The sequence below is a fragment of the Antedon mediterranea genome, chromosome 7 (genome assembly GCF_964355755.1).
Source record: "Antedon mediterranea chromosome 7, ecAntMedi1.1, whole genome shotgun sequence".
NCBI lineage: Eukaryota > Metazoa > Echinodermata > Crinoidea > Comatulida > Antedonidae > Antedon > Antedon mediterranea.
In genome coordinates this window covers 29,293,736-29,319,901 of record NC_092676.1, presented here as the reverse complement: position 1 = coordinate 29,319,901, position 26,166 = coordinate 29,293,736, and the positions used below count along the sequence as shown (strand labels likewise).

The 26,166-nt window shown below is 31.2% G+C and overlaps 1 protein-coding gene across 2 annotated transcripts in view; it reads right to left on the bottom strand.

The window, feature by feature from the left end:
- LOC140055101 (ephrin-B2a-like) overlaps positions 1-26,019 on the bottom strand; it is a 53,574-nt gene extending 27,555 nt beyond the window's left edge. The window contains exons 1-2 of one of the 2 annotated variants that reach the window (XM_072100313.1): positions 25,815-26,019; positions 25,369-25,517 (exon numbers count right to left, since the gene is read on the bottom strand). In XM_072100313.1, coding sequence (XP_071956414.1) covers positions 25,369-25,490 — 122 coding nt within the window. In that variant the 5' untranslated portion in view covers positions 25,491-25,517; positions 25,815-26,019. Of the gene's footprint in view, positions 1-25,368 lie in introns of both variants that reach the window. The other variant, XM_072100312.1, reaches the window with a different exon arrangement.
- Between the last annotated feature and the right edge of the window lie 147 nt (positions 26,020-26,166).

The window sequence follows — 26,166 nt, the reverse complement described above, 5'->3', positions numbered from 1 at the left end:
TATAAATGTTCTGTACTATGATACTGAAGGTAAAATGATTAAAACAATGGCTATAGATGTGACCATATAAAGTAGATATTAGAACTGTATAAATCCAATTTAATACATCTCTATGGCGTTACTGAATTCAAGTAATTACCATTTTGAATGGGGTGATTTTGGAGCGAGATAGATGTTGTAAAAGACAGTATAAACATGTTAGGGAGGACTTCAATGCATCATCATAATGATCTTCTTTTTTTTTTAAATTTAAAGCAACAATATATCTACAGTATACAATGTTTTGATAAGAATAAAGCAACAAAGAACGCTTCTTAATTTTCATGTCTTGTTACATCAGCGATCACTATGATGAAAATTTAAAATGTCATCCACTGTTTTAAAAATACATTAGAATCTGTGTGGCGTTTCAATGGGATTAGACCAAGCATATAGTGGTCTTAAGTCTGAACTCTAAAGAAGGTCACCAAGCTATATAAAAAGACACAGGTAGAAACAGTGTTGGAAGTACTTTAAGTTACATCCCAGGTCAAAAGGTCAAATAAAGTTGAAGATGGCGGATGTATCAGTGGGTTTTAAATGCTTTTGAACCCATTAACTCTGTCTATCCAAGTAAACCTCCATTAATATAATTTAATTCCATTCTATGCGGGTATCTAGGAAACACAATGATGGAATTAAAATAATATCAAAAAGGATCATTTAAAAACAGAATGCATAATACGTCTATCAATCATCATACACAAATTGTGTAATAAAAGAGTAGAGAGAGTTTGAAGGATACACAGAAATAATTAAATATCATTATCACCTATTATAATACTTGTTACATAAATAAATATATACTAGTGAGGATACTATTATTTAATGTCATCAAAATGTAAATCATTTTGAATAAAAACAGATGATAAAATATTAGCATCATGGCACATTAACATGTATGTTTTTATTAACATGTCACAATACAACAAATTAATTTATTTAAATTATTTCGCATAATATTAAAAATAATAATATATAATATTTTAAATGTCGGTCAACAATATTATGGTTGCACTTAAAATGTAAAAACACATTTACACTGAATAATGATGACAAAATGATAAATATTAATATAAAAAGGTATTGAAAATTGCTTGATGGAAAAACCCTCTGTTTAAATTCCCACGTCAGTCAAATTTTAGTATTTGAATATAAAAAATATACTATAGTTATTAACCTTTTAATTCCCATTAGACATTAACGGTTGAATACCAATGACAACAGTAGTTAGTATACATAAAATGTCACTGCAATTGGCAAGCGTAATCCTCATCATTTTTACTTACAATTACAACATTTTCCTTTTCACTAATGATTCCAACCACATGACAAGCATATAAACTTGAATAGAAGGCTACCAAAATATATTTTCTTTTTTGGTAAATTTAAAAGTAATCGAAACTAAATTAAACTTGATTAATTAACGTTTACTTTCCCATTGTCGTAATTAAGTCATATGGACTTGGTTTGGATATGTCCTCCTCCGACGATACGCAAGCAGGCTAGGCCCATCTATCTATGCCGCTGGCTTAGTTTTGTTTTCTTGACTTGACCTTGCCTAAAGCTGGACAAAGCCACCATCAGTTATGATGACAAACAGAACTGGGCCTAAACAACTGAAAACTACACACACTTTTGGATAGAAGAACACGTCTGATAAAACGACAAATTTGAATCAATTAATGGGGAGATTACAACTGTCAAAAATTATTCAAAAAGTAATCTTATGGGAGAATGCAAATTTAGATCAAAGTAAATAGCGAGATTTGTTAATTGCACTTTTTTTGTTAAGTTCAAGTAACTAATTGGACGCATTTTGTGGATATTTTCAGCAGACGATGAAATTATATCAAAAAGTGCACATGGGTTTTACTTCGTTTGCAACTAAACACAGAATTAGAACACTGTTAAGCTCTTTCTACACTATCAAACTAGTTTGACAAAAAAGTGTGATGTGCCCAATGGTAGTGATATTCCCAAATATGGTAGTGATATGCCTAAATATGGTAGTCATATGACATCATCATGTCCATATATGAGGACATCAAATGTTTTTGTCACATAAAATTTACATAGCTATAGAACAAATAATCTTATTTAGTTTTCACCGCAATATACTGTTGATGGAATACTGTTTGTAAGAACTAAACTCTACAACAAGTTATTCTTTGAATCATTATAACATAACTGTTGATAGAATTATGTCTAAATTAACATACTGTACAAACATGTCATCAAATTGAGTAGTAAATCTTTTGGATCTCTAAAGATATTCTCAGCGTTGAACTACTCAACCTTAAATCCTAACAATATGTTTTAGTCTTTCAACTTTCATACCAGCAAGAAGCAATGCATTCAACGTTTTACTAATCCAACGCCCCCTCTAGCACCCCAGGTGTTGGGCCTAGCTAAATCTCAAAGAAACTCATAATTTTAAGAGTACTCTTTTGACGGATTAACTCTACGAATTAACACCCGCTGATTTGAAGCACATTTACAAGATGCGGCACACTTTCAAGATTTATTCTAGGCCATTGGACTCAAGGTCAACACCAAAAAGCAACACAAAACCTGTACAATCACGCCTGAATATCTTCTGTGTGCATATTTATTTTTGTTAGGAATTGGAAATAGCAATATTAGTATGCATGGATGCTGCAAGTAAATACATTGTTGCACATGAATTGTGTCCTGGTAATTTTGAGCTTAAAAGCTAACAAATAAAATACAAATTATAGGTTTTCAACCGTACATTAATAATTCTAAAATCGAAACAACCTCTGACCTGACTGGTATGCCAGAGAATTTTGTATTGGAAAGAATTTTTAGGTGAAGAAGACCTAATTTTTAACTAATTAATGTCTTCTGTGAAAAGAAGCCACAAACTGAAGTTAAAAAACTATGGTACTTTATAAAAATAGAGGCTAAAATAAAGCACAGATTCATTAAAAAGTGCATTAACTTATAACTGTAACAATTTAACAAAAGAATTCTCTTTAGTTCCAAATCACATGTTGACAAATATCTTAATTTGACCAAGAGAATGCTTTATTTGTTAGATCTTTCACCACAAGTTATAAGCAATTTTACTGCATTGTTTAAACACAATAGTACATAGCAAGTTGGTCACAATAAGTTGGTGGTTATGAAGTATTAAACTTAAAGGCATTCAAATAAAAAATATATTGACGCCATACCAAATCAACGACAACATAGCCATGAAGTAAAACAATCATCGATACCTAATAAAATTTAATTGTTCGTAACCAACAATAATGTGCGTAGTATCTTCCCTGAGCCTAAGGTCCAGGAAAGGCTCTTGGCCTAAGACTTACTTTTTCATTGTTCTAATTGTTGTTTGTTTGATGTGGAATTTAATAGACCTTCTATACATTACACAACAGTTATTATGTATCCTGTACATTAGTCTGAACCCATTACCTATACTGGCTCAATAGGCTCTAGGATGGTGGTTAAAGTGAGTCAGTTGTAACTTGCTGACAAACAAGTTTGTTTTGTACACTGTTGCCTCAGATGTTATGTTTGTTACATTCCAAGAGCGCACAAATGTATTTTTGTCACTGAAATGTTATTTTTTTCATTTTTATTTTATTTCATCAAAACCAACAGCAACGAAAGTTGCCACTTAAAGGTATGAAACAGAAAACAGATACAATAAATACTCATATGAAGCAAACTGGTGGAATGAAACAAAAGAATTGATATCAATCATTGAAACAATATCAATAAATCAATACCAATCAATTACTTTATTAATCAAACAATATCAGACCACCACCAAATCTGATTTAACAGGGGTTATGATAGCTACTCTATTATAAAACAATGCCAAAACATTCGCTCAGTTTAGACAAGCATTGTAAACAATTGTTATAAATTTTGGTTTTTAAGTAAGTGTTGCTTATTTATATTGGCCCACACCAAACTTTCAACACATTAGCTTAAGCATGTTTGAGGTGAGAAGTTTCAATCATCTACAGACTTAAGTTTCAACAAGATGGCATTTCAGTTCCGCACTTGGCCCCATTATGGTTTATTACTGGTGATGAATAGGGCTTTAATCTGACCAACAGGGGCGATGTTGAGTTCCTATTGTGGTTTCGGGTTTATTGGTCAACAATGTGCAACTTTTGGTACAATGGTTGTGAATGAAGAGTGACGTCTCATGTTGTATAATATTAATAACACCAATAGATGATATATCTTCAAGTAGATATGATCACGTACAGAAGATTTCTAGCTTAAATTATGCAAATCGGGGTGTACATTATATACGGATTGTTAGTAAAATGAACAGTCAATAATGTTGCTGATTGACTAGGAGTTCAATATCAGAGCCTGAGGGAGTATTTCACCGGTTCTGAACAATCAACTAGACCTAAGGGAGTCCTCTTACTAGCCTAGGAAGAGCCAGCCATATCTTTAAAAATGATAATAACTTCTGGGTTATAGCCACGATGACAAATCCCCAACCTCAGGGGAAGAACATGATGAAGTCCAATTAACATATAAAATTGAATAGGATGCTTTATAGTCATTATACATGGATAACAGTAAGATTGTCTTTGTGTTTTGGTCAGACTACAACTGTACTAGCCTATTGTATTGGATATAACTGAAAACTATCCGAGAGATATTGTGTGTTCACAATAGCAATGATTGGAATTGATACTGTGCTAGCACAATGTATCCATGAGCACTACTCTACAGCATGTCTCTTGAGGGACCATCTGCTGGCAATGTAAATAGTGGATGCTATAGAGTAGGTGTTGCGGACATAAATAAAACATACATTTTAAGTACAGTACTTCCTACAGAAATATTTTATGAACCAAAGACCAAATATTTTGATTTTTAAATCTAGGTTACCTTGTTAGATACCAGAAGTTATGGGTCAACGCTCTTTTATATCCAGTATAGGTTTGAGGCTTTGAAGGAAAATATTGGTAATTTTATTAGCCTACAACAATTAAACATACATCCACTGTACACAGCAATTTGGGATTTGGCAAACTGGCCTAGAACCATGTCATTGGTGGTTGGGGGACTATGTCATGGGGAGGGGGACTATGTCATGGGGTGGGGGCATGTCATGGGGGGTTAAGCACCAACTTATAGATAATGAATGCACTATATAAGACATTCCTCTACAGCAATAATTAGTCATAAAGTAGGTATTTAATACTTGTAATAATCTTTAGCCAACATTTCTATCGTTTAATCGATTAAGAAAGTAAACAGTCTAATACTCATGAACGTTTAATAAATATTGTCCGAGAGATATCCTTAAATACACATTTAGGATTGAAGCAAGCTCCATCTGTAGACTTACAAGCACTTGAAGACCAGTCTTGTCAACAGACAGCATTCTCCTGGGATGAATATACCATTGACTTTTGACCAGGTTCAATATGGCATTTTAATGAGTATCTTTAACCAGACTTAAAATTTCCTCGGCTATACAAACAATGAAAAACAGATTTGCCCGTCAAGTTAAAAGGATTTCCCCGATGTGTTGGTTTAACATAGATTGACCACAAAAAAGGATTTTTCTACCTTTCCGATACCACAATAGGATAAACATTATTAACACTAACATTTTGTTTTGTTGGTTCAAACAGAATATTTTCTGAATGTTTTTCAAAACAAGTAAAGTACTGTAGGCCAACATAAGAAAATTACTAACTTTATGGATAGATTTTAAAAGAAAATCACCAATTCACTTGGACAATTAGAGTCTACGATTGATTCACAATACATCGAAGGTCGATTAGAGTCAGGCAGAGTTCATGACCGATTAAAATAATAATAACTGATAATATGATTTATAATAATTATTATTAAATATGAGTGATAAATGTTTGGTTAATTTAATTATGATGGTATCCTTGACATTTTAATCAACTTAATCAATTTATAATAAAATATCCAAAACAAAATTCATTATGTTGAATTATTCAATAAAGGTTTGATCTTAAAAATGTTTTTTTTTTATATAGAAAAGGGGAATGAGTAGGATTGAACAGAAATCAAGTGAGTGAGTAACGTTTCTCTATCCAAAGAGAATCTTTATTCCATTCTTTATTCAATAAAATCTGTTAACAAATGCTTAAACTAATGTTGTCTAGGAGGTAAGTTTAAGTTCATATGTTATATTGCACAATGATCTTTTATAAATAATTTAGCTCCTAGTTTACTTTACATTGCACATTGTTTATTGGTTTAAAATCGCTAAGAAAAGACGTCATATCAGATAATGTTAAACTTTTAACTGGTTTTTTGACTGCAACACTAGCGTCATTGTAAACTATAATTTTTTATTTTATACGAGGAAAGAAATACAATTCTAAATTGGTTAATTTGTGATTGTTGTATGAAGCAGCTTTTAGAAAACAGATTTAATTGTTTACAGGAAAATTTAGTTTTATTACGTGTGAACAGATACAAGGGGTTTCCCACCGTAAATTTTGTAACTATAAGTAAAATAAGGAAATCTTTTATATTTTTGTCACTGCAGTAAGATACAGTATTTACCGTAAATGATTGAGTCTAGAGTCAGGAGGCCTAGGTATGAAATTTGCCAAAAATTATCGGGTTGGATAATACTCTGATTGCACCAACAATAGAGTATAGCAAAGTATTATGTCAGAATTTATCTTGAATTAGGCATTACAATTGCATGCGATTATACTCGATCATATAATATTTGAATATTAATTTTGAATGATATACGATGATATCTCAAGGCGGAAATTCATCAGTTTTTAAACGTAAAAGTGTCTTATTACATACAGTGTTACTTCAAGTTGACAACTTATAAAAACAGCAATAAAAACACATCCTTGGTCTATTAACACAGAGAAATAACAAATCATCTTTTTTAGCAATAAAAATTCAGAGATGATGAAATTCAGCAAAGCAGGTTTAAAGGAATTAATTAATTATTTCAAAGAATTGATTTAAAAATAAATTAATATTTTAAAGAGCTACATAGGGGCCTTGATGCTTCTAAGAAATTTATCAATCTTATTCTAAATTTCACTAATCAGTGATTGTAAATAAATAGGTTGGTTGAAGGTTTTCTTTTAATCAGTATTACTTCACAGAAATGCAAATTATGAAATGCATTTGAATAAAAGACAATCATAAAATAATCATCTGAGTGTCAAAGAAAATATGAATCTAGATTCTCATTTATAACCAAAACTGGAGTATAAAAAACTTGACACTTGGAACTACTTTAATATCGTATATTCTTACACCTCTCATCTTGTACAACACATTAATTCTGGAGATATAACGCAATCAACTTCCTAGGCCTAAGTTGTCTACTAACATCACTACCCAGGACTTACGTTTTAAGCTCTGCCTACACTATCAAACTTAATATGACAAAAAATATGATGTGCCTATATATGGATATGATGATGTCATATCACTACCATATTTGGGCACACCACTACCATATTTTGGGCATATCACTATCATATTTGGGCATATTACACTTTTTTTGTCAAACTAGTTTGATAGTGTAGACAGAGCCTTATAATGATATTCTCAATATATCTGATCAAAATCCTCTAGGTTGAGCCAATCCATTCAAACACAGTTCAATGACAAGCCGACTGAACATTTATCGTGTACGGCTTAAGCCTATTTTATTCACGACTCGACTGTGTAGTTATTTATATAAGAAGATAATCTACACGCTGTAAACTTGATGACAACGTTACGATGGTTGACTGCAGTCCGACTTATTAAAATAAAATGGTTATATAAAATTGTTTAAATATTTGATTAACTTGCTAGTCATTTTCATAAAATACTTTAGTTTTTCAAAAATATACATTCAAAGCATCCATAATTTATTAAACTGTATTTGCGGATTATACCATTATCCAATAGGGTTCACTTACTTACTAATAATACGGAAGGCTATTTTTGGTTTATCCAGGTAACTGTTGGTTTGTGCATTCAAATGAGTAACCAGCACAAGTATTTTTTTGAACTTATTTTAATCCCAGAATTCAAAGATAAACATGATCTTGCGATTTCACAAACAAACAAATTGGTAGAGCATGACTCAAGTTGAAATGGTGTACAGATCTGTCATCACTTGCGTCCCTCCAACCACCAAAGATGGCTGCAGCTGAATTCCTGTCTGTGTGTAAAAAATGCTAAAGAGAATAGTCTGACATTAAACTACACCATAGATGTGTAGTAAAGGTGTTATTGAGCAAAGTGTTGATAGATTCACGATTTACCAAAAGCTGGACTTGACATTTATTTATCCAACTCTGCATGTTATTCAAACATTATTCATTTACCAATCATTCCCTGAACACAAAGGAAAGGTCGTTAAACTCACATACACATTTTTTTCTCCAAAATCTCTAAAAATAATCAATACACACGCCCATCGGCATCCCGCAACAGCTAAGCAAATCTGGTAAAAATTCTAATTTAAGTCTATTGGCTATTTGTTTTGATGTAAAGTGTTTTGCACCAAAATTAAAATATTGGTAACTGTCACTTATGTAAGGTGAAATATAAGATGTTGGGTAAACATGCAAAAACATTCTGGCAACTGATTTAAGATGTGTTTTAAAATGCTGCGATTGTTCTCAAGATGTGGACCATGAAGATCAATATAGCAAGAATTAATGCAAATTACAACCACTTAAGTTGTATTATTGAGTCAGACATTTTATTGTACGCTCAGTTTAATGTTTGCACAATTAGCATTAAAGAATATAATGAAAAAAAAATGTTTATTTAATCAAAATGAACCATCTTTAAATGAGCAACAATCAATGCCAAAATTCAAAAGTAATGATTTCAATCTTTAAATCTTAACTTGGTTGTAAATGCAAAAGCATACATACATCGCAAAATTTGACCAATCACAAGTAAATGATTATACAAACTGTTGCTTGTGATTGGTCAATTTATAAGTGTAAGTCATTGCATTGCATCCTAGTGGGAACCATAATGAATGACGTCTCATAGTTAAATTTATCAAACGTCTGAAATTAAATATTTTCCATTTTCCTGCAATATATTTGTATAACAGGAAGTTAGTTGCCTAAGATGGATGTTACAAAAGTCTAGGTAGGTCATAGGTCACATAATGTATAATCCCAAAAGAGGGTACTCTCACAAGGGGGGGAATGTTGAATGTAAAATACCTGCATGGTACAGATGTAAACATGTTTGAAAAATGTGCTATGCGAACATGATTTATGTTTATATTGAAAAGTTTATTTTCTCGATCTTTCACAGTCAACCTTTTGGGTAAAAACGGCTAAGTAAATGGTCTTTGTTTGTAAGCAGTGTTGAATGGTAGACGCTAAAGCAGTCAAAACAGCTACTTGGTATACAATAGATGAGAACAAAACATGACAAAAACAAGTTTAGCTTAAGTCTCGGAAATAAATAACAGAAAATAAATAAAATTTAAAAAATGGGCTACATGAGCCAAAAATATCATACAGTAATTTCTCTTCAGAAAGAGAGAGGGGTAGGAAATAGACTTCATAGTCTAACTGAAGATGCGATAGATTACGAGAGAAGTCAAATAAGGCCTATAAACAATGGCTTTTAATGGACTAGCTGCATGCCTTTCTAATGTGATATTATCAAGAGTTGTGTCTCTCTCAGTTATTCCAAATTAAATAGCAAATTTAATTACAGAGCACAAAATGATGGTGCTGTAGAGCAGATGGCAATAATTTAACACATTTCAAGCATTAAATATGGCATAATCAATATAACCTTTCTAAAATAATATTTCAAAAAATTTTAATATTAAATTCTAAGGTTCTGTATTAATAAAACCAATCATTTTAAATTAATAATGTGGGTTTCTGTGAGAAATAAGGCAACAGCCCTGGCGATGAGTTTGATATGATTGAGAGAAACCAAGCATTAGTGTTTAAAAGTCTTCCCATTTGTGATTACCGTTCATTCAGCTGATGACCAGGGGATTAAGCCGGATCAATAACAAGAAACAGATCGATGTAAAGATGTCTTGAGGACATTGTAACAGTAGTTCATTCAAAACAGTTACTATCTTGCATATAAATTGTATTAAGCAGTTTAGTCATATTCTAACAAAGAAATGGCATTGAAATAGAAGCATATACCGGTACATAACCTAAGAAATAAGGTGAAGCAACACTGTTAAGCCTTAGAAAATTGGATAGGGGTCTATATTTAAATTCAGGGTCAATATAAGTTTACTGTTTCTATTATATTTTTTTTTGTCATACCTAATATGCGCATAAACATGTTGAAGTTTACAATTCACAGTTTTTTTATTTGATCATCTTAAATATGGTTGTTTCTATAAACACATAAATCTGTAAAATATCACAGAAGAGCGTTTTTGGTCCCAAATGTCTGCTCACAGACGGAATAATTTAATAATTATTCAAATTATGTTATTATAGAATAAGTTAATGTTATTTAATGATTGTGGTGAATTATCAAAGCAATTGGAATAACATAAAATGATTGCAATCTTTAAGTTTAAGTTAATTTGGATGTGATAATTGCTGTACTAACGACATTGCTTCAGAAATGAAAACAATTATAAATGTAATTGCCATCCAGATCAATTAATTTAGGTATGGTTTAGAACTTCTACAGAAGTTGTAAATAAAGTTTTTTTTTCAAATAATTATCATAGAAATTGTCAACTGTATGATTTCCGTTGCTTAGCAAAATTATTTGTAACATAACATCAAATTTATTAAAATTATAGTACTCTACTGACACCAATTTCTTTTTTGGAATTTAATGAGCGGCTGTAGAATTTTATTGCAATATTATTACGCCATACAACAGTCTTATTCAGTAATATAAATTGCCTGTCGAGGGTTATTACATACTTAATAATTTCTTACATTGGACCCAGGGAATTGATCCTTCAAATGTGTGGGTACTAAACCGTTCCAAATGCATAAAGTTCAGACTTATTGCGTAGCTTTAAAATGACTTCATACTTAGCTAGTCCCTTTGAAACCAGCTAAATTCATTTCCATGTGCAACTAATTTTACAAGTTGAAAAGAAGCAATAAATCCAAGACTTATCTTATGACTTACCTGTCTCAGCCAATTATAACATTACTTCTGAAATTTGACTAAATCAAGCAGTAAAACAATAGCTGCTATTACATATTTTAATGAGTAGGTTAGCACCTTGCCCCATTTTGGGATTTATTCATCAAACCAATTATGTTTTTTTTAAATGATTAAACAGGAAGGAATGTAGGTAATAAACATTAAATCACATCGTAGGAAAAAACAGTAATGTAGTACTTACTGGTATCACTATGCAGTATGATTAAACCAACTTTAATGCATGTAGTGGAAACTCTAAAGCTCTGTCTACACTTTCAAACTAGTGTGATGTGCCCAAATATGGTACTGATATGTCATCATCATGTCCATTTACTGTATGTATGGGCACATCACATATTTTTGTTACATCAATTAGTGTAGACAAAGCTTAAAGTACTGTAGTCATTGTATTAATTTTTTTAATTACCCAGGTGAGAAATAATTTGAGACACTACTGTAGTTGATTCATGTGGTATATTTTATTTTACGATTACAGTAGGCACCTAAATTCGAAGATTCTTTTACAAGTTTATAATGCAAATTCCTATTTTATGATTAGACAGTGATGAAAACCAAAAGAGTTAAAGGACCTCAGACAACCGAGATAAAAACACTTAAGTTCCAATAAAGCGTTAATGTTTTTAGATATCTCTCAAAAGGTTATCTGCCAAGGTATATAAATACTAAATCTACAGTGCTTAAAATTAAGTAGCATCTTAAGTACTATACTGATATTACCTGATATCATGGAGGTATAATACCTCCATGCTGATATCAACCTGTATACTGTACCTAGGCTGCTCTTGCTGTCAAATAACAATTTAAAACATAAATTTCAATTTTGTATAAATCAAATTTGTTTTATTCAAAATTCATAAAAGTATGTTCTAATGGAAGATGACTATGGAGAATCAATATTAAGGACCTTATCGATCGTTTTTTATTATGAATTATAATTGCAATGTACAATATAACTGATTTTGACAAATGATTTTTTATGCTGCGATTGCAAAAGAAAAATAATGTGTTTTTAAAAATGTTTTATTCTTGTACATGTATTTTGAAATATGAATAAAAAAAAAAAAGAATCTTGATTGTAAATTGCAACATGTAATTGTATTTTTCATTGATGCTTTCAATTTCGTAAGTTGTCAAAACCTGAAAGCTCTTTAATAATGTCGAAAGTAAACCATTTTTCAATAACAATAACTGTTTGCTACACCACCCATGAGAACTTGTCAGAAATGTGAATAGCTATTCTACTGAATTAACAATTGTATTGATAGAGATCTTGGGAACTACAGTAAATATACACAATGGTCACCCACACAATGGTGGATGATGTAATTGTGTATATTTCATTGATTACTATCATCATTATTATTAGTCGTTTAATAATGTTAATGGGACATCCTGTCTTGGGATCTTCAATAATGCAAATATTTAAAATGTCTGGGAATTTTTTTGTTCTACAATCTCAATTTTTTTTTCTTCAAATCTAGTTTGAACATTTTACATTTTGGTCTAGTTTCTATCACTCTCGTAGATCGTTTATTGTCATTTTTATTATTGGCAAAAGAAATGAAAGAATTCTTTGTGATAATGATTTACTTTTAACAATAATGCTTTTTTAATAATTTTATATTATTAAATGAATGATGTAGATATTTCACACATACCATTGTTTTAATATAACCGCTCAATGTAATGTTCCTTAATTCTTCAATGGTTTTAATTTTGAATAGCCATTATTATATTAATTGCTTTTTGATAGGATGGTAATACAACCATATGTCATAAAATAATATTGCTTTATACTACATTATAACCTGTCTGATGATGTCTGATAACTTTGCAAGGGGCAATTTAGATTTGGTCCTGGTCAAAATGTTGTTAATGCGTAATTAACGGAAGTATTCGTCTGACCTTCTTTGCTAAAATTTATGACCCTCAATAAAAATGTGGTAGAGATTGGTAGAATGGCCAAATTACATTACCCAAGTGCACACCAGTGCTAACCAAAAACCAGACCTTTTCACATTCATTTTCACATTCATTGTCATTTGTTTTACTGTTGGTTTGACCATGTATTGTGTAGTAAAATATCAAGCCAGAGGGTTTGATAGTTTTAACCTGTTTTGTAAAATCATAATAAAAAGTTTAAAAGGCCATCGGAGAATGTTAAATGTTTGCTTGACCATGTATTTAGGCAATTAATGAAAATATAAACATCTATATAAGGTAATTAATAAGTATACATGCTTAAAAATGCCATAATACTAATTCGCAATGCAATCAATCTTAACAATAAACTGTATAATGTTAGCATGTTAAAAAACTACTAAGTTTATTTTGGTAATATTAATGTCATAAAAAATTCTTAAACTAACAAAACCACTTCCGTCATAAACTTAAAATCTAGGCTACGCCAATTAATACCAGCCTTGGTTGAATCCCAAAAGGGAACTAGCACTCTCTTTAAGGATACAATTTTATTTTTACAACATTATGAAGAAGTTGCTGAAAAAATACATTATACAGTAAAAAGTAATAATAATATGAAATTGTTTATTTTGTTTCTGCCTATTGTTAACATGTTCCTTGTGGGCAATAGGAATTATCTGAGGATTTTCAGTGTATGTTTTTCTGCATGTGTCTATGGTATCAATTTCAAGTGTCTCCCTCCTAGAGAGGCTTTAGTCTGCTCTAGGCCATCCCAAATGGCTCACTGCGGAGTTGGTTGGGCAACAAACGTCAAATCTAATCATATTTCATATGAAGGTTTAAATAGCGTAATGGTGTTTGGTGTCAGAACCTTGTTCACATATCATGATAAACACATTTAAACATTTCTGAATTTAAACTTTTAGTTCAAATCCATAAATTTAACTTCTAATTTATCGTTGTTCGTTCATATGCCTACAAGGTTTTCTTTACTTTTATTCATACAATGTCTTTTTAACCTAGAAAGAAAAGTGAACTTTTCGTTGAACTGGAAACATTATAAAACTATAAAAGGTATCAAAAATACATCTTGATTTGTTTTAAAATTGATTTATTATCAGAAACAAAATCTTTATTTTTCCTAAACTTTCAGCTAATTCATCTTACAATAAAATATTCAAGTCTTATTTACTTACTGTAGTCTATTGACTCAAACTAAATATTCTACAGTACAGGTACAGAGAAGGAATCGAACCCATAACCATGGAATAAAAACTGTAGGTAAGCATACTAATTTTCAAGGCTAAAATCATGTACTTCAACTGTGGATCTGTATACTAACTAAAAACAGAAAAAAAAACAGGAACTACAAGCTCCAGAACCCAAGCTTAAAATATAATTAAGATATCATTTTGTCGAGGACAATTTAGCAGAGATTTAAGTCCTCTCTACAAACTTCCTGTGAAGTTACGTTGAAAATAAATCAATTTATTACGAAGTTCAGAAATAGTAATCTTGATTACTTAAGTCTGTGATTAAGATTGACTTTAAATCACCTCCTTAGCAAAAATCCCTTCTATTTCCTATGTGTTAATCCACTGCAAACGCGAGTTACATTAACACCCACCAGGCTTCACTAATCCCATGCTTAATCTACTGTACAACTAATCCTTATTAAATCCAAGCAATATTCTTACAGCAAATATCATTTATTTACTTTCTAATCAATGTGAGCTAAGTACTACTTGGTGTAAACAAATTCTTATTCAGTAATTAATTCTAATAAATGAGTTCTTTTTCTTTATATAAGGGTGTGGTTTGCAGACTGTATCATTTATGATGGAGGAATGAATGTTGCACTTATCGGGTTAAATCTCGCTCTTCAAAGAGAATTATGACAAGTTTATCCAGCTAAGAAATAGAAGACCAATTTCATGATGACTTGCATTACCTTAATTATTAGGAATTTTTCTTAATACCATAATTGGCTCAAACAATGTATAAAACTGTATCCTAAAAAATGACCTGTTTACAGCTTGTAGTGTATAGTAGTAAAACCACTGCTGATAAACTAATGACACTTATTACTTTTATTAATAGTTTTTCTTTAACCCTTTCATGTTTTATAAAAATTTATGATCAAAATTTATGATCAAAATTTGATCATAAATATACGAAATAGATTTTTATTGCCGGTGTTATAAATAAAATATTCATACAGTAGCTTGCATATTTCAAGATCTCCAGTAAGGTTTTAACACTCCATAATTTCTATCATCCTCAAATTAAATTTATACACAGGATCAATAGACAAGTAGAAATATCCAGATAGACACGTACATTACCGGGTTGACCAAGACTAACAATCACTGTTCGTTGCGTATATTAAAATGCATCATTTATTTGGTTATCGCATCTTAATCAGTTAATCCTAGCTCGTACGCACATCTTGTGAACATGGAAATTGGAATTATGTGGATGAAAGCATGTAGTATAGGACAGGATCCCTACAGGCTTCAGAATAAAAATGATGGCGTGTTGTAATTAATGGATGGCGCTTAGGCTACTCAAAATCATTAACATGAAAATCACTTGTTTTTTTCCAAGAATTTGCATTGAATACGGAGGATTTATACTGCAAACATTTCACTAAACATTCTACATGGTAGATGGATGAAGCTATTGTACTAACCATATAATAATGTAAACACTTGTAATTTTGGAGAATTTCGTATGATTGCATTATTTCAAAATGATATTCATTAATTTACGAATTGTATGCAAGGTCATCATGAACCAAGACTAGGCTGAAATAATCCACAAAAAGTGCAATGATAATGAAATGATAATCCTACAGACTAACTGGCGTTTATACCACCAACATCCACAACAATAAAACATCAATAAAATTCTATGTTTTAATCATTTTTCTGAAGCTACAGTAACAATTTTCACACACATCCTTGTATTATAGGCTGAACTGTAGTACTGTAAAGCTCTGTCTACTCTATCAAACTAGTTCAACAAAAAAGTTTGATGTGCCCAAATATGGTAGTGGTATCTCCAAATATGGTAGTGATATGACATCATCATGTCCATATGTGCACATCACATTTTTTGTAACATAAAGTTTAATAGTGTAGAGACAGCTATAAAATGTGTTTTTAAATTACAATTTTGATCATATTAAGATATCAATGCTCACATTTTGAAAATATTAAATTTAGTTTTGATAGCTGGAAATATTGGTTTCCTTTTGCACATCTAGGGTAGAAAATGTGGTCGATTTATATAAACCTTTGATCCGAGGATTGACAGGATTAGGAAACGTACACCAATAAGCTGTTAAACAGATGGTGCGTTACTGTACATACATAGTGAAGTTAGAAAAGTTCACAGTTTGTATGGAAACTACCTGTTACAATACAAGTGTACCATTTTGTAGAACATGAATAAAAAAGATGACAAAACCATTTCAACGTGTCATGACTCATCAGGATGATTTTCAAAAATTGGAAAACTACTAATAGGATGAAATGCTATATTATACTGTAGTCTCTATTTTATAAATTTGAAAATTAAGTGTTAAAATAATTGTCGTCAACATGTATTGCTTTTCAGGTATTACAATGGTTTTTAAAATTTGATTGGCAATAGCTTACAATAAAAGTAAACATTTTTTAATTCATGCTCTACTAAATTTTAAAAACACAAATCGTGTTAATTTGACGGGAGGAAGTTTTTAATTTGTGTTCTCATAGAAATCACGACGGAATTAGACGAGTTAATCAGGCTCTAAACACCCTGATAATTACTTACTAAAAAAGGAAGTTGTCTGTGAGTCCTAAAGCACTTGATTGACTTGATGGACAGGTTACAACACTCATAATTTTGTTGGAATCATTACAGTCCAGTAAGCATGCTTTATCTGTGTTTTTGATGGACATCTGTGTTGCCTGTGGTAGTTACGCTCTAACGTATTGTTCGTGTTAAGCCTTGTGTCCTCAATCTCAATAGCATTTCTGATCCAAGGCGGAAAACAATTTACAGCAACAGACATCCAAATTCACTGTATATTGCATGTTGTATGATTAACACACTTGCAATAAGTGACAAGTAAAAAGAGTGACTAACAATAACAACCTTTGAATTATTAAGGGGAGGAAAAAAATTTCCGTTAAAATATAAACAGTAGGCTTAAAGTAGTAAAACCCATGTGGGTATAATAAGATAATTAGTTAGTTACTCTGTGAGGCTACTCTTAGGAACAGAGGGATCCACTTATAAAAGCTTCCGTTTACCTCCTTACTCATACTACAAATTTAAACAAAAAGAGATGTTTTACTAGCTTGGAGAGATTACCGGTACTGTACTATCAGCAAATATCAACAAGTTTGGAATGTTTCATTCAACCTGCTGCCAAACCCAACGCTTCCATCGTGCCAGCAAATATGAAGCGTAGCTTATGGGCTTAAAGTCACAGAAAAATACATTTTGTTCTCATACCATTTTTTTTTACATTTGCTAATAAAAGTCTATGAATGAGTAAAAGAAGTTTTAGATGCAAAATCGTAAAACTCAATTAACAAGCAGAGCAGAAATGTGTGGAACTCCTTTCCATGTTAGCCATGCTCAATCATAAATGAGTAAAAGAAGTTTTAGATGCGAAATCTTAAAACTCAATCAACAAGCGGAATAAAAACGTGTGGAACTCCTTTCTGTGTTAGGCCACGCTCGATCATTACGCCCGATACACTTGTCACTCTGCCCTCACAAACTGTGCAATGTTTAACGCACCTTCCCAACAAACACAAACAGATTTAAACATGTACAACTTTATACCAATGCTTGATTAAACCTAAAGTACAACAGACAATAAAATGGTGTAATAACAAGGAAAATAAACTTATAATCTCTCTCTACGAAAACATCCCGCATTCTGGCCGATTTGCACGCCCAAATAAAGAAGCAATTCAAGTGCACGGTGACGATGTTGATGACATGTAAATATGCATTTTATTATATTAATAACCAAATATTTCTATACTGAAGTTAATCAACTAGGTATGAGAATCATTCAAGTGGAACAAGTTAAAGATAAGTTAAATTAACTGTATTCATAAAATTTGGAAATAGAACTGTGACCTGAGTGTAGTCCCACGGGGGCTGGTCATGACATTTGCATAAAATTAAGGGGATTGGAATTATACTTGAGTATGGGTTTATACAGTGGTATTTGAATAATATCATAATTGAATGGTACAATATTGTCCTTTTTGACTAAAAATGTTAAAATTTAAGGAATACAAGCCGAAGATATTTACAAAAGTTGTCCATTGTGCTCACCTATGTCAGAATTAATCATAATTTATATGGTAATACATCATTTTTGGCAAATGTAATGTATACAAGAATCTCTTTTCCGATTTGTATTGTATGAATCTACACCGTACAGGTTTATGATCAATATTAAGAATTGAGAGTTACTGTCCACCATGGACAGAGTAGCCATTTAAAATCAAGGTGTACTGCAGGATGAAAGCTCCTGTACAGGTAAGACAAGCATTAAATCAAAGTGACCACCATGGACAGAGTAGCCATTTAAAATCAAGGTGTACTCCAGGATGAAAGCTCCTGTACAGGTAAGACAAGCATTAAATCAAAGTGACCACTATGGACAGAGTAGCCATTTAAAATCAAGGTGTACCGGTACTGCAGTATGAAAGCTCCTGTACAGGTAAGACAAGCATTAAATCAAAGTGACCACTATGGACAGAGTAGCCATTTAAAATCAATGTGTAGCACATTGAAAGCTCCTGTACAGGTAAGACAAGCATTAAATCAAAGTGACTCATTAATTAACATTCCTTGCTTCCTACTCCTTCAAGTGCAGACAGTGACACTCCAGCCTCAATCCATTTATATCAATTTGTGGCATTCCGTACCGCACTACCGACAAAGACTTCAAAGGGACAGTCCTGGTATTACCTCATTATCCATTTCTATTTTCTTGTAATATTTAACCGGTTTATTGTGAATCCAAATCCATTTCTAAATAAAACCCAAATAACCTCACACAAATAGATTGATCAGATTTACACCAACTAATTTCTTTACCTATTAAACCATCGGACCAATACAAAAGGAACAGATGAATTTCACCAAGATTGTGGTTACACACTTTGTATTGCAGAATAAACTCTTTCATTAAACCTTTGACAAACACAATGTAACAAAATTAAAGTCTTTTATATTATATTTTTACGATTATAAACTGATTCTGCGTCACAACTGCATTCTTTGTACACAAATGTATCACGTTGGTACGAAAACACAACATGGGAAACCTGTTACAAAATAATTTTAGACTTATTAAGACTTAACTTAACTTGACATGAAAAACAAATACTGTATGTATATGAATATTTTTAAAAACACTAAATTAAGTGTTTGCACTTAAATCGTGTAAAGAAAATTTAAGAAAATAATCATGCCTAAATAATCTCTATCATAATTAAACAACATTTACACAAAACAAAAGGTATCCCACCGGAAAGAAAAAAACTTTTTTGTTCCATAAATAAAACTAATTTCTAAAAGTATTAAATTAATCAAGCAATTTAAATTTAGTTTTTACTCTTACAAATAACGACTAGACTTATACGTCTTCTTACACGTCAGTACATTTAATATAAAGTATTTTTAAGCGTATTTAGCAGTAGTACATTGTTACCCCTCAACGTGGCTAGCCCCGAACAAAGACAGACGTACAGGAACCCTGGGGAGGTATTTAGCACAATGAATAGGTATTAGAAGGTCAATTGCAGTTTGACTATATTGCATTGGAACAAACAGAAGCTGTATATTAAAGTAAAGAATTCTATAACACTGAATAAAGAATTTATCCAAGTCTATGCAAAGGTTGATAAAGAAGTGGTATTTGTGTAAGATCAAGTTTCAAGTAATACTGGTTTCACTAACTATTGTCACTGATTGTTGAGTGTATCAACTATCTACTTAGAGCTCTTTACTATAGAAGTATCTAGATACGAGAAGTGTTGACATGATAGTTCGTAAAGCCTTTAAACATCCCAGTTGAATTCTTATGGGTATATATTAACTATGATAGACTATGACGTAGTAAATTAGGGCGATCTGGTGTTGACATTAAAGAGTTACTGTACTATTTTACAGGAATACCTCATAACTTCTGTAGTAAACAGAACTATCATTCATAAACTCTTTTGGATTATTATAAATATATAAACCTGGAAACAGAATTTGAATTTCTGTAAATCAACAAGTAACTTCCAATCAGATAACACGACACTCAACACCATTATCATTAACATTAGTGAATAAAATGTGATAGATTACGATCTCATATCCCTACACTACTAACGCTAAAAAAACAATCCTGAAATAAACCTATTTGTCAAATTGTAGCACAAGAAAATATCATGTAATGGAAAGTGATTTTCAAAATAAGACATCAGACCCAATTTTTTACCTCATCCTATTTCATTAAAACCTACTGTATTTCAGAATTTGGTTCCAACAGAATTAATACAGAAAACCAAACATTTTAGGCTAGTACAGTTTAGCTTTGGGAACGTTGGATGTACTGTAATGTAAACACCGACTAAATTTGAATTAAAAAAAACTGTATACAGGTATAGACTTTTCCATTGATACATGATATATTGTACCACGGACCTACTGTATAAATTAGATACAGTTACAAGGTCCATGATTGTACCTCAATTCAGCCATTGCTCTACTCCCCTTCCCCAACAAAATGATTAGCTGTTATGTTAGTGTTAAGTTGTAAACACAGCATGAAAATATACGATGTGCTTCCTTGCTTCTATCCCTCATCACTTTCAAATTACATTCTACCTTCTCGTATATTCACTCGTTTTTATGTTCTAGTTCACCTGCTATTTTAAATGTTTATAACAACCAGTTAAAGGGTCAAAGCTGGGTAGACCTACAAAACCTAGCTACCTAATCATTTTATGGAAACCACATTTGGAGATGTAATACTTTTTATGTTGAGAAATAACTGCTATTTCCCACCGGGATTCTCATATTTATGAGATTCGTTGACTTATTTCAACTCTATATTGTTCAATGACTTTCATTTCTTCATAACAGACCCAGTCATTTTAAATATGCTGTTATAAAAATATAAGTTATGCGAAGATAATTTCCTTATTGCCAAATAAAATGTACACAAACAAAGGTAATATTAATAAACACAAACATATTTCATGTGCGGTTATAAAAAAAAAAGTGCGAATTTATAAACAAATTTTGTCCTCGATAAAAATAAAATTGAGAACACATCCAAAATATGTAATAAATGTATAACACCATGAATGTTGTTAAAAATCTTTGAGGATAGGAAGCCAATAGGTAAGCACATTCCCTAAGGAACTGTGTGGTTTATGTTTATTCCCTTCCTATCTCAATAGGTGGTATCTGTTTAATGTTTAATGTACAATACTTGAATTGGGTGGTTTACTTGTAAACATTAATCCTATCAACACTTACTACAGACAATAATTACATTTGATTAACATCTTGTTTTTATGACCCCACTTTGTTCCAGATGAGATTCCGCTATTGGTAATAAACTCTGTTAATTATCTCTCTTCAAACATTGCATTATGAGCTTTGTATCATTATCACTGGATATTTAAAATTTAATTCCAGACTTGCATATTAATTATGCAAATCCTGTGATTATTTTGACAACATGTGTTCCTTAATCAATGTTGAAACTAAAGTCTTAATAATTATTATGTAACTAAACATACAGCATTGCTTGAACAGTCAAACAGTATCTGATGACAATGTAACATGTTGATAATCACTATGATTGTTTGAAATATACGGCTACATTTCATATTATACAGTTTATACTTGTTATTCCAATTAAATGTATTTTTATGCCAAAATATTATCTAAAAATACAGTCTAAAATTGATAAGTTTCAATGTTTAATTCAGTTAAAATTACCATTAAAATTGTTAAAGTCTTGCCTCAATGCAGGGGTCACCAATCTTTAGTAAACAAAGCATAATCTAGAACAAATAAACAGCCATACACCAATCACAGAGCCTTTGGGCAAATATACCAAAAAGATCAAGCAACGATAAGACACCCAATAAAATAATGTTGCCAAAGCAATTATTACTTGAAATGAAGCCTTATTGAAGCCAATATTTGGAACTGCCTCTGGGGTAGAATTTGATTCAATTTTAGTTTGTGTAATGATAACTGTAAATATAAGAAACATGACCACCCTGGCAATTGGGTAATTTTATCGGTTATCATATCTCAGATATTATAAATTACAGTATGTCAACTTTTAGATAAAACATTTTTTTAGAAGTACTGAAAATAGACAATCTTTTGGATAAATAAGTTAGTTGATAAACTTCCATAGGATTAAATAGAAAAATCTATTGAGAGTCTCACTATTTTAACATGACCAAACTACTGTACACATGAATTTACGACAATCCTGCAGATCTTCTTGTTAAGTCGATCGTGACATTATGAAAACATAATAAAACTGAGCACATGCAGCATACCAGCACAATGAATTGATGTCATTTTGATATTCTTACGAGACATGAAATAACATATTATATACATAACTAACCAAACATTTTTAGAGAATTCCTAGTTTGTTATCCTTTCTGCAATAAAACAGTATAAAGTAAGATTTAACGATGTGATTTTAATTGGGTCATAATATAGAATTAGTGGCATTTTTCATGGTTATTTTACATATGTATTAATGTTATTTAAACCAGGGAGTTGTAAAATTATTCGACAACTCCCTGTTTAAACTATGTAGCAGTAGCTGTCCATGTTTAAACAGCATACAAACAAAGACTTTGTTTATCCTATGTTCATTTTCTAAATTGTTTTTTAATGTTCAGAAGCCTAAAGGTTCCATTGGGTTTCATTCAGCATGTTATAAATCTCAATGTAATGCTGTTAGTAGTAGCCAAAAGATACACAAACTATGCTAACTGCCTTCAATAAATAGAACAAGTATGGAAATATGGCATGGAAAAGATGCATTTAGGGTTATAATCTTATCTTAAAAGTAGAACACCATGAAACCCTAGCTATTGTAATTATTTCTTCAAATTGTCATTATCAGAAATTTAAAATAGAAAGAAAAAGACCTTATTGATAAGTTTCAACCTTGGATGTGAACAAGTCAACAAGAAATAAGATAAAAGAGCCCTTTAGATGAGAACAAGTCAACAAGAAATAAGATAAAAGAGGCCTTTAGCTAACATTAGCCTTCAACACTCACTCATTCAGCTTTCTTATGAACTCCTTAATGAAGAGTTAATTAAATGTGTTAGTTTACAAAGTATTTTATAATGAAATGAGTAATTACAGGAAAGAATGTTAGCCTACCAATACATTATTTTGCAGAAAACATATCAATAAGATATACTGCAAGTACTGTACATAAGTCTTTAGTAACTCTGTATTGTGTGCAAGTACAAATCTACAGAGGAATATGAAAAAAAGGAACGATGATGGTGGTGTATTACTCAGCTGTACTATTAGGTTGGATGTATTTAATTGTCTGATAGGGTACTTTTAATATAACAGAGTTGTAGTCCTCTTCTCAGAGAGAAATACAGTAGGCCAATGTTGTTTTATTCAGGTATAGCAAGGGACGAAAAAACAAATACATTTTGTACGGTAAAAAGTACAGTATGTCACAATTCTTGGGCAGGATCATTACTACTGTACATTATCCCATGGAGCTTCATTATCATTAACACTTCAGTATAATCCAATTAATGTTTTAAAGAAATGTCAATCAGAACATGTCTCAAATTTCAACAATAAATGTTCTTCTTCCTGTAAAACAATAGAGCACTTAACATAGGCTTTGTCCTGCATTTGATTGAAGGCTTATTTGCATAAGTCATTACCAAAGATCATGTGGGAATAAAATTGGAAAGAGCAGGAATGATGCATTAATGTTAATAAGTTTGCATAAAATTTAGGAATAATTTGCATATTGGCTATTAGTATTATTAATTTAACATAAATTTAAATTAATCGTAGCCCATTAAAATTTAATTTCTGAATGTAAAGTAGGTAAATTATGTAAATTAAAGATTTAAAGAATCCATTGCAATATACTTAAAGATGAATCTAACCTGGATTTTCATAAGATACAGTACAACACATAGCAAATGAATTATAATCTATTTTTGTAATGTAAATCAAAATCTAAAATTATAATTATATTTTATTTAAATTTATCAAAATCTAAAGCACGATTTAGTCAATAATATTCTATTCAATTTATTTTAGGTACAGTGAAAAGAAAATATCAAATTATTATTTTCTTTATTTGGATTTATGACAAAAAATGAGCAAAATTTAGGTTATGATTGTAGGTATTAACTAAGAATTGTACATGTACAAGTAAACTAAATTTAGATACAGCTTCTGGAGCTTAAAGTGAGTTCACTAAACTCCATGATAGGTAAAATGTAACACCTGGGCCCTAGGCCTAACAAGACAAAGCTGAGAATAAACTTAAGTTTCAACTTATAGTAGGATATGTCTGGTAACATGGGTACACCCTCCTTGGGTCCTCCCACCACAAACCAGTGAGAAAGGTTCTCAGATGAACAATTAAAGGGTAAATATGGAAGAGAGCACAGCAGGTACACAAACGGGACATGAAACTCACAACATTGCACCTGGAAAGTTTGTTTGATTAAAACAAACACACATTACAGTAATAAATTCTGTTATTATTAACAGTTCTCCAATATTCCTTCTAACGTAACATCTTTGATGGAAGGACTTGTCGTTTCTGCTACAGTGGATGCTGAACAATTTTATTTGAAAAAATATGAAAAATACAGACTTAGATTTCTGCTAAGTTTGTCCTCCAAAAAAATAAATTTAATTAGCTAGCTTGCCGTTGACTATACAACTTTAACATAAAAAATACAATTGAGAATAACATTTAACAAAATGTTGTTTTAAGTAAAAAAAAATTAAATACAGATAATCAATGCTTTAACATGATCCTTTAAAAGGGTTAGGATAAATACAAAGAAATACAGAAAACATGTTATTAAAGCAGATGTTCAAAAATATAATAAGCATTCAATATAAAATAAATAGGAATTCAATAATAAATATTTTAAATACATTTAAGAAACTTACCCTATGTTTTTCTGGTTCCATTCAATTGCTGAAAGTGTCCTAGCCAATGAGGATGTGTTGACAATTATTGCAAAGATCCATAACAAAATTATTAATGGGTTACATCTATGTTTCCAATCCATAGTTAGTTTGTAAAATTGTCCAAATCACTAGAAATTAGGTTAAAAAAAAGTTGCAAATGAATTGCACTAAACTATCCGTAAAAGTTTGCGTAAAATATAATAACATGTATCGCCAAATGGATGGGGGAGCGATATGTCTCTAACAATGCAACACAACCGGTTTGTAAAAATTGATCACGGCAGAAATGTATCTGTTTTGAACTGTACAAGCGTTTCTGAAACAATGAATGAAGGGTGTGTTTCCCTTCCTAATAAACAAGAAATAAAAAGCTCAATCCAACGAACGCCTTCTTTACAATAAAAGATAAATAAGAAAAGCCATACATTCCAGTGTTGTAAGTGGTGTCCTTAGCGTGTATGTTCGTGCTACTGAACGTCTTTCAATAGACACTGCCAGCCGACGTGATGCACGAACCGTGGCGGTCAATCTCTCGCGAGTAGGCGGTGCTTACAAAACTTGTGAAAAGCTGGGCTGCTCGGGCTAATTTACATATGAATCACTAAAGATAACTTCGAACTACATCCACACACTGATGGTTTTTACACAGTCTATGAAGTAATAACCAACAAGTTAAAAGTTATTTTGCTTCAAAAAATGCCTAAAAAGACAAATTATTAATTTTTTTATACAATTTTTAACCATAATTTCACCACACTGTTTTTGTTTTGTCGTCTG